At 46.3% G+C, this 10,605-nt stretch overlaps 1 protein-coding gene across 2 annotated transcripts in view; it reads right to left on the reverse strand.

The window, feature by feature from the left end:
• Window positions 1–9,187, reverse strand: part of SUCO (SUN domain containing ossification factor) — a 38,024-nt gene extending 28,837 nt beyond the window's left edge. Inside the window, exon 1 of one of the 2 annotated variants that reach the window (XM_033067638.2) lies at window positions 9,056–9,187. In XM_033067638.2, the coding sequence (XP_032923529.1) occupies window positions 9,056–9,120 (65 nt within the window). In that variant the 5' untranslated portion in view covers window positions 9,121–9,187. The remainder of the gene's footprint in view (window positions 1–9,055) is intronic. The other variant, XM_033067637.2, reaches the window with a different exon arrangement.
• Window positions 9,188–10,605: the final 1,418 nt, after the last annotated feature.

Below are 10,605 nucleotides of genomic sequence, written 5' to 3' on the forward strand. Positions count from 1 at the left end.
AGTTATTCAAATACTTTGAGGCATTTATATTTCTGAAAAGGGGTTTCAATTATTTCATGGTGAAATTCTCATGCTCCTAACTCCAGTACCTCCCCTAGAGATAAATGGACTCCCTGGTTCTTCATAAAAATACACCAGAAACATCAAATATTACAGAGCATCATCCCACCCCTTCATTACACAGGCACACACATTTGTTTCTTATTTTGCTTCCACTCTGGGGGGCACCTCGGGTAAGCTGCTCAGAACAGCAGAACTCCTTGGGTGCAGAAAAGGAAACATTTCAAGGGCTGTGAATCAGCATTTTAAAACACAAGGTCTACCCTCACAAAAGCACCAATAACTGCTTTAGCACAAGAAGCACAGAGGGCATGTATTTCCTGCCTTAATCTATTGAGAGATTTCATGCAAGAAGTCAGGCTTTAAAAGGTTACACACACAGCTTTTAGAAGAATGCAGTCTGGCAGCTCAGATTTAAGTTACTCTGACATGATCTGTGTCTTATTTACTTATTTTCCAAAATTCTTCTTGGTCTACTCCCCAACTCCAACATGATGCCTCAAGTTTCCCAAAAGCCCTGCGAGCTAGGGAGGGGACTGAGAATTCATTTTGTGCGTGTGCATGCAGCCACAGGAAAACCTGATCCCTGCTGCAGCAGGGCATGCAGCAGGATGTATCACTCAACTACTGCCAGCAAACTCTGTCAGAGCACTCAGAGCACAAACCCAGGTGAGACCAGCCACTCTGGGACAAGTCAGCTTAATAACCTTAGCAAGACCACCAGCTCTGTTTTTTTTCTCTGACTTTTAACATTTTGCACATTAATTCAACAGGCTTCTTTAGCTGAAAGGATAGACCCTGTAATAAAAAATAATTTACCAAATGGCACAGCACCTCTGTTCACCATTAAAAAAACCCAACAAAGATGAGAATCCAAGTGTTAATTTGCAGAGAGCAAGATTCCTCTTGAGTTTAATTGAGTTGCAGTGTAGGCCCAGTGGAGGTACAGCAGTTTCTGCACATACTAATCTATCTTTCCCTTTCTTGTGACCAAGAAAGTGGAGTGGGACGTTAATGCTGACTCAGAACTGAGCAGACTTAATGCCCAAATGAGATCAGTCACTAGAGACACTGTCTCAGGTATGAGATAGATCCTCAAACAAAGAGATTGTTCCACATAGCCCACAGTTGGTGACTTACGTGGATACAGAAGTTTCCAACAGTTCCATTTTTGTAAGCATGACTCAAAACACCACCTGCTATTAAATCTCATCAAGAACAAAGGAACTTAAGCATGACTCTTTGTCCTATCATTAATGCAGTTTAAAAGCCATTTTCTCTAATACACCACGGACTTTCCAGCTTAATGTGCACAAACCCAAAAGCAAAGGCTGCAAGCTCAGACAAAGCAGCAGGGGTGGGTGGGGGAATCTTTACTTTTCTCAGGGCAGGCTCATGCTGTGGTTGACCACTGAAGCAGAAATGCAGTTCACCCCTATCTGCATGGTTCACTACACTCATTGCTACACAAATTGGCCATGGTCTGCTGATGAATGTTCTGCTTTTCAAAAGGAACGCACTGAAATTCAAAAGTGCAGATGGTTTTGAAATTGCAGTGTAGGTTTCATGTGAAAGTCCATCCACTCCTGAGTTGGCTGAAACTCTTCAAGTAATTGTAAAGAAGGTTGCAGAAAAATATCAGATAGGGAAGCTATGGATAACTGGTCTGACAGGCATAAAAATCAAGTAGAAAACACAACTGGTAAGACAAATTAATCATACTACTTACAGCTTAAAAAAATTGCAAAATATGAAGGTAAGAGGAGTTTTTCTACAATTTGATCAGTGAAACAGCTTAGGCTTTCCTTTCCAAAGAGTCAATACAACACTGACAAACAGCTTCAGTTCAAACCCACCTGTCCTCCAAACAATTTCATGAATTCTCCCAAAACAAAAGCTATTTCTGGACACTGGAGAGTGAAGCAGCTGAGAACAGTTTACATTTGACACCTGCAAGACAGAGGAATTTGAAGCAAAGGGAAAACAGAAGGAATTTATCCCCAGTGCAGCAATTCCAAGCCCAGGGAACAGTCTCCCTCCAGGGCAATCACTCACAGATCTCAGAGGGTTTTGTTACCAACAGGTGCAGATGTGCCAAGGAGAATGAAGATGTCACTGTCCCCTGCCACGTGACAATTCCCTACTCAAAACATTCCCAGGCCACTTCAGATTGGCCTGTTCAAGAGGAGGGTTTGGGCTGGGGTAGAGCCAGCACAGCAGGCACCTGTTTGATGAACATCACCTCCTTCATTACAGAGTAATTGATTTTAGATTAATGAGCTTAAAACAAAGCTGTGAAAGGCAAGGAAGGCAGCAAAATACATTTTGCTGTGAACAAGTCCTACAGGTCTGTGACTGCTGCTTTCACCAGCTAATTGACAAAGAGAAAAAAGGGCTCTGCAGGAATGAGGAGCTCAGCAGATCCACAACCAAACTCTCCAGTCAGCAGCAACCACTGGCAACACAGGAAAAACAGCAAAGGCAGAGAATCCTCCCTCTCTCCCCAGAAACTTCACGGAATCAATCTTTCACTCCCAGCAGTTCAGCCAGGGGGACTTTATTTAAAAGAGCCTGCAGAACAAAGTAAATGTCACAGAAAATGAAGAGCAGGACATTATTTCAACCAGTCACAGGAGGAAAGCCACTTGCAAGACACTGAACTGCTGCAGCACAACCTCCCCAGACACAACACTCATTTCTGAGTGTGAAGTGGAAATACATCTTGATAAATGCAAAGAAGAACCATTAATCTTCTTCAATACAAGTAAAAAAAAACAACCACCAAACAAGCAAAAAGCACCAATCATTTGGAAGCCATTTATTACCACAGAAGAGCAGCATGTGTTATTAAGATAATTTTGAAAGTTATGATGGATCTTTAAGGGAGAAAAATGCTGAAAACTAAAACTACAGATCTAGGTTAAGCAAGGCACTGGTATCACCTCATTTCCTACCACTAACTTGATTCATATGCTTTAAAAAAACCAAACCCAAAATATCTGAAATTGGAGCTTTTTTTGCAAATCCTTTACCAATCTGTGGTATTTTGGTATTTTGCAATTATGCTTTTAATAGCTTGCCCACACTTTGCAAAGAATGTGCTCTCCAAACAGTTATTTCACTCATTCAGAGGAGCCCAACACAAAGATCCTTCTGACTATACTGAATTTCAGAGCTGCATACAATGAGATTGGTTTAAAATAGGGCTTTCAGCATTTTAAATACCATTAGCATGCAAAGCTTGCAAAAGGAGGTTCCAGGAGCACCAGGTACTTTATCAGATTGAACTGATTTACTGCATCCCCTTCAGCCACACAGGAATCTGCACCCTCTGCTCTGATCTGGAGATTATGGAGACATTCCAGTAAATCCTGAGGGAGGGGTAGAAAGTCAGCTCTGAGCCAAGGCCTGCTCAGATATCAAAGCCAAGAAGATGCAGGGAGAATGGACTATTTGCTCATCACTGTCCACTGTTGTCCCAAGTTAAACAACAGAAACCAACTTCATCCTGGTTTGCAGTGCTCCCAGGGTTACTCCCATTCTCTCCTGGAAAAGGCTGCTGAGGTGAGAGCACCTTCACAGGGCTCTGGGACATTAAATACAGGTTCTGTAACACAAACACAAACCTCTTCTTTCTCCAAAGGAGTATCCAGGTGTCCTATTTCAGGCACTTAAAGCAGGGCAGAAGTCACACTGGAAGCACCCAGAGGAACAGGCAGTTCCTGGTGTTCCTTGGAAACAGACTTCTGCAATAGTGAAGGAAGATTGCAGCTTATGAGAAGCTCCCTGCATTCTCAAATTCTAGTCATCTGCTCTGATGCAAGAGTTTGGGGAAGAGTACCCATTCCAGAGAAAACCACCACAAAACCTGATAGCAACCACAAAGACTACAGGAAAACAGAACAGCCATGCACTGTGAGTAAACCTAAAGGCTTTTAGAACCTGTAGTAACACCAAGACTTCCCTCATTGCTCAAATTCACGAGCTTGTCCACACAGGCACAGCCAGAGCAGTCTCAGAACCAGCAGCTGCTCTGCTCCAGCTCCTCATGCTGAAAACCCACCCTCAGTGCAGCACAGCTCAGCACAGTGCCAAGGAGGGGGATGCTGCTGCAACGTGAATTTCAGCCTAGAGCACTGTAAAGCTACCATCACCTGACTCCCAGAGGTGTATCATGTATTTTTAACAGGCTTCTTATCTGTAAGGGATTTCAGCATTCTCTTGATTGCCATTTCAAAATCCAGCCAAGCCAAGTCATTCCTCTGGGCACCTGAACTCATTTTTGAACAGTGAGAACCTTTTGCTTATATTCCAGTCCAGTCTGTCATCCACATCAACATTTTCACTCACCCAGGTTTTGGGATGAGTCTGTTATAGCAGCTCAGTATTTTAACCAACAACTACAAGAAAGTTTTAGATTTACAGTTCTAGGTTAACCTGTTCCTGGCACACCTCTCCAGGCAGAGGACTGTAGCACCTCCAGACTGAACTCTGAAAGACACTGCACGTCCTCCCCTTGAAAGAGGCACACAGCTTCCCAAAAGCTGGATTAGTAATGAAAGCTAAAGACAAGGAAAAAAACGACTCTGTACAAGACTCACAGCAAGAACATCAAAGTGAAAGAGAACTAATAGCAGGTTAGAGACAGAAAGAGTTCAAATTTAGTGCTCAAGGGAGGCACATTTCACTGCAACAGGCAAGGTCTTCTACACCAACACAGCAGCCTCGTGATGGGCTAGAGGCCACTTCAGTACACCATTTGCATAACAAACAAACTAACTTGAAGTTTCTGGGACAAATCTTTTAGAAGATACTGCATGAAAGCAGTTCACTGATTTTCAAACAATTTTAGAAGGTAAAATATTCAATAATTGATTGAGCCAAGCACTTGTTTTGCTTGTATGTACCACCTCCAACTTGAGCAGGCTGTAAGCTGGGCAGATTCGATTTTCATTTTTAGGAGTCCAAGAGTTCCAGTGCAGCTTTTGTCCCAACCTTACCCACAGAGCAAAGACAGTTCCAAACAAGATACTCCATACCTAGGAACATACTTTCCATTCTGAAATCAGATGCCTGGAACAACAGCTCTGATTATACCAGTGCTCAAATAATTTCATTTCTTCCTGCTATAAAATGCACACACACAGTGTTTATTTTAGGATCAGCCTCCTGAAGAGATTTAAGTACACAAGAGGAGAATCAGCAGATAAAATTCTGAGCCCCACCATAGCCAAGTTACTCTGGCAGTCCTATCCAGAGCATGAAGGCACAGTGCTAAAAAGAGGATTTCAGTGGTAAGAGGTACATTAATGAGGCACACCAGAACACAAACCTCTCACACCTTTCTGTTATTAACAGATGCCAGCTCTAGGTTTGAGCCACAAGTCAATAACGAGGCAAATAAATGTTCCATCAGCAAAAGCTCCACTGGTGTGATCCCTAATGGGATTTGCAGAGCTCTCACCTGTGCAGCAGCAACAGCAGCACCCAATGAACCCGGTGTTGTTACCACAGTGCTGCTCCAGCACTGGCTTTTCAGAGCTCCTCGTGTGTTACAGCTTACAACAAGTATACCTTCAAAGGCAGACAGAACTGAAAATGCAAACCCAAACTAGAAATAATTTCTCTCCCTAAAATCCAGGTTATTCTACACATTAACAGGTGTGAATAAAAACCAGCATCCCTTCCCACTGTACTTAGTAAGCCAGGCTTCATTCCTGGCTGTGCCAACGACCCAACCTGACCTTCACCATTTTCAGGGCATGCTCTCATGGTGGATTTCAGTCAGAACTCCTAGGCCAGGGGTTTGCCATCAAAACCAGCACATCTTGAGTCTAAATCACTTTGCCACAAGGCATTTCCTGGTGCAGGATACTCACAGAAGTACCACTGAAGGATCCTGAAGTGTACATGCACTGACCCCCATCCTCCTCTTACTCACAGCTGTAAATCCAAGTAGCAGAGTTAATAAAAGCTAAGTAGGTCAGGATATGGCAGTGAACTTTCTGGGATAGAAAGAGAAATTACTGGATGCATGATTTCTTTATTCAACTCCCAATTAACACTCTGCAAGTGCAGTTCATGGCAGGCAAAAGCTGATGTCAGAATAATTTATACAGGTTACTCTTCAAACAGCTGTCACAGCTGGTCTCACTTCAGATAGTCCTGGTATCCTACAAGCTTCTAAACCCACTCCACTTACTCAGCTCTGGATATTGGCAAACTACAAAGAACTGCAAGTTTGAAACGTATTTTTATATTCTGATCATCACACAAAGGGATTAACTGGAGCATTAAGATGTCTGAATTCAGGACAACAGCAGTCACTTGTCAGGCACAGTGGAAGCTCCTAACTGCATAGATGCCTATTATTTTTGGAGCACTACATTCCTGAGCCATACCTCCATCTGAAGTATTCCCCTAAAGCCATCCTGCTCTTTTGAAACTTGGAACAATCTTGTTTTGCTCAGGTCTGCCAGAGGTGTGGCTGGTGCAGCTTCAGAAAGCCTCAAGTATGGATAACTGACCCAAAGAGCATCACATCCCCTTCACTGAAAAGGCACTGGCTAACAAATCCCTACTCAAGCTCATGCCTTTTTGTGCATCTCCTAAAACACAGTCACGTTTTAATGCACAGGATGACATCTTCCAGTTCAAATCAATAATTTTCTCCCCCATTTAATTTTTTACAAATCAGTACTTCCCCACTGAACCAACTTTCTTAGGTGAGCTTAAAAATGCATGATGAGAGATTTTAAAAATTCCTATTTTAAGCTTAGTTTCAAAGAAAGAAGCAACAGCTACTCAGAAAGAAAACAAAAGCTCAGGTTAAAAATAAAAAGGGCAAGAAGTCCAAACAGCCCCAAGGGTTTTCAGCAGTGGTTTTATCTCATGGGTTTTCCCCTGACTTTTGGGGTTCCATTTGATCATCTGTTGACCAGTTTCACCTGTGAGGAAAAATTTCTTTCCTACAAGCACCAAGTCCTTTGAAAATTACATCTCAAAACAACTAAATTTAAAAACCCAACGTTTATAAAACAAATCTTTCCATTTGCTACTTGAAGTTTCTGAACTGCTGAAATGAACAAAGGTGCTGATTTTCTTTATAGTAAGAAGTGAAATAAAACACAACTTACCAACTTCTGTAGTACACCAACAATAAATGAACCAACAGACTTCAGGACTTTCTAATTACAACTCTGACATGACCACTGAAATTAAACCAGGTCCCAAGGCCATCCTGCAGACAGGATTTCAAACTCTCCAATGTGAATTCATATTTGGACAGCAGACCAGGAAACTGCAGTTGCATCCCCCAACATTTAAATAAATCCTCTGGCTCCTAACCACAAGCAGGGTGAACATACAAGGTGAACCTTTCTTTTTTAAACTCTAAAAGCTTTGGGGTACTCCAATGCAAATTCTGAGATCAATTAAGACACTGCTTGAAAGAGAAATCTCTTTTGAAGAGTAAGAGCAGCTCTGTTTTCCTCCTAACCACACCAAAGAACGACACAGAAGCTGTCAGGGATTTACAGAACAAATACATCATTCCAACAAGATAGCTGAACATGATAGTCCCTTGTTAATATGGAATTATCCTGGGGGGAAAAAAAAAAAGCCTGAATTTTTTTCACAAAGTCAAGTCCTGGTGAAACAGCAGACTAAGAACACAGCAACAAAAAAATTAACCTGACGACCTATTGATCATTAAGGTAAAAACTCCTTTCACTAACAAATTACCTGGAGGCAGGAATAGATTATCAGCCCTCAAGGCACTCCAAGCAAGAAACAAGAACTGTTTTCCTATAGGAAACCTAGTTATACAACTAAAACCTGCTGCCAGAACAAACTTCCCTGTCCATGGAATAAAAGCAAATCTGTCTGGAGACAGTTCATGAGGCTCACAGCTCACCTGATCAAACCCCCACAGCCAGGAGTTTTTCTGTTTTAAATTTTGCTAAATGTAAACACAGCAACCGAATTTTCAAGCACTTTTTAGATTTGCTTTTGTCTCCAAACCCCAAAAAGCTGCTTCAGGACTGTCCAAACACAGCAACACAAGCGTCAGCACCAGATTTGCAATTGATTGTGTAAATAGAGATGCCTGGGCTCCCACTCTTCACCCAGCTGTGAGACAAGGCAGAACTTCAGCATGATTTTTTTTTTTTAAGCAGATTATCTGAACAATCTACAGGAACTGTACTGTAGTAATACAGCAGAGTGTGGCTGCTCCATTTGCAATATTTGCAGTTTGCTGATCGAGCTGGCTATCAGTTCTCAAACAGTGACTCACCGAGTTCAAAGAGGGCCAAAGTTTAAGAAGGTTGGAACTTACCATACAGAAATACATTTTACTAGAATACAAATGTTAGTAGATGTCATCTCTTAGAGGAAGTTTGAATAAAAGCAAACAGGAGATGCTGGAACAAAGTACAGCATTGAGGTAATCACTATAAAAAACACCACCAAAGGCATAATCAATGCAAAAAAAAAAAAAAAAAAAAAAAAGAGAGTTCGTTTGATTTAACTTAACACTGCTCCTGACAAAAAGGTTTCAAGAATAAGGCACCGTGATCTCCCAGAGCATAGTGCAAGAACTCAGCCTGAAACCGGGAATGCTCGGATGCCTCCGGTAAAAGCACAGGTGAGACAATAACGCAGCTCGGAGCCTCGGAGTGGGCGCTCAGCCCTCAGGTGACCATTGCCGCTCCCGGCAGCGGGAATCGCCTCCCGACAGCTGCCACCTTCCCGGGAACACGCACGGGAACACAGCCCGGGTGCCCAAAATCACCTTCCAGGCTGCCCAGGGAGGCCGTGGGGTTTCCCTCGCTGGGAGCACTCAAAACCCACCTGTGTCACCTGCCCCAGGTGACCCCCACAGCTCCCTCCCAACCCCACCGATTCCGTGCCTGCCCAGCGCCCCGTCCCCACGGCGGCGGCGGGCGCGGCCCGGGGTGCCCGGCGGCGGCGGGGCTAAGAGGCCGGCACTCACCAGAGCAGGACGCAGAGCAGGAGGCAGGAGCCCAGCGCCAGAGGCCGGCGGGGCGGCTCCCTCATCGTCTCCCCCGTCTGGCTGGCGCGGCCGGGGCGAGGCGGCGCATCCTCCTCCGGGCAGGGCAGCGGCGGCGGCAGCGGCGCCGGGACGCGCGGCGGGAGGCGCTGAGGGGGATCGGCCGTTGTGCGCACAGCCCCTCCCCGCGCGCGCGCGGCCGTTACTGCCCGCCGGGCCGGGCCCCGCGCCCCGCCCCTTTCACCGCCTCACGCGCTGAGCTGGAAGGATGCGCGTCACCCGCTCCGCGCCGCCAACCAATGGCCGGAGCGCTCTGCTGGCTGGCCCCGCCTCCCGGCCTCGCCGATTGGGCGGCGGGCTCGCCTCTCCCCGCCCCTGCAAAGGCCCCGCTCTGTGAGGTGTCTGCGGCAAACAAGCCGTTAAAGGGAAATCGCCATAGTGATAAACGATGGCTGGCGGCCAAACCACCGGCCGCTAGGCGCCTGAGGAGCGCCGCTGCCTCCGTTTCCAGGGACATCTCGAGCACTGGCGTTCCCACGTGACATCTGTTAATTTTTTTTTATTATTTTGATCAGGCTTCTTTGCAGGCTGCCGAGCGCTGAGGCCCGCAGAGGGAAAGCCGCGCGGGGGCTGCCGGGAATTGTAGTTCCAGGCGTCTCCGGCCGCCATTTTGCGGGCGCCGTGAGGGGTCCGTGAGGGGCAGCGGGGCCCGGGTTCACGCCGTGCACTCGAGGTGTGTCAGAGCACGTTTATATCCATCGTGACAGCGGGCGCAGAGCAGGGACTGCTCCTGGGAGACGCTCAGGGAATACAGGCCAGGTAGAATCTGGGACAGAAGAGAGGACTGGACTGGTAGAACACACCACTTGTTACCAAAACACGAGGCGTTTTTTGTGGATAACCTGGCCCAAAGCTGCCCCTCTGCAGCGCTGGTCTTCACACTGAGGCAGGATAACTTTCCTTGGGGCTCACTCCTGCCAAAAACACCCTCAGGGTCGGGGGAGCAAGGGCGAGCAGCCAGGCCCGGCCCGGGGAGCCCTGCGAGGGGCAGGTGGGTGAGTCAGGAGGATGCCACGCTGGAAACGTGCACATGTCAGGACTCTGAACGAGGAAGGACAGCTCAGCCCGCAGCGAGGGTGTGAATCACGGCAATCCCAGAGCAGCAGTCACAGCTGCTCTTTTCCCTAGAGCAGTTCCAGCCTCGTGACCCGGCCCTTACAGAGCTGCGGGACGGCACGGCTGGAGTCAGCAGCAGTGAAAACGTTGGGAAAATCTTGGTGTCTTCTTTCCCTGTAACTTTGTACCTTCGTTAACACCTGGCTCTGTGCCCTTCTGGAATTCCCAGAGGGGTGGGAGCAGCGTGTCCCTCCTGCTGCTGTTTGAACCAGTCCTGGAGTGCCTCTCTCCCACGGGGGCTGGGGGTGCCTCGGGGGTTTGCCCATCCCAGCAACACAGCCTTGGCCACAGAGTACCTGCAGGGGATGGCCAGGACCACAGCATCCCTCAGTGAAGCACTGGAAATTCCAACAGCT

Source organism: Catharus ustulatus, chromosome 9 (genome assembly GCF_009819885.2).
Source record: "Catharus ustulatus isolate bCatUst1 chromosome 9, bCatUst1.pri.v2, whole genome shotgun sequence".
Classification (NCBI taxonomy): domain Eukaryota; kingdom Metazoa; phylum Chordata; class Aves; order Passeriformes; family Turdidae; genus Catharus; species Catharus ustulatus.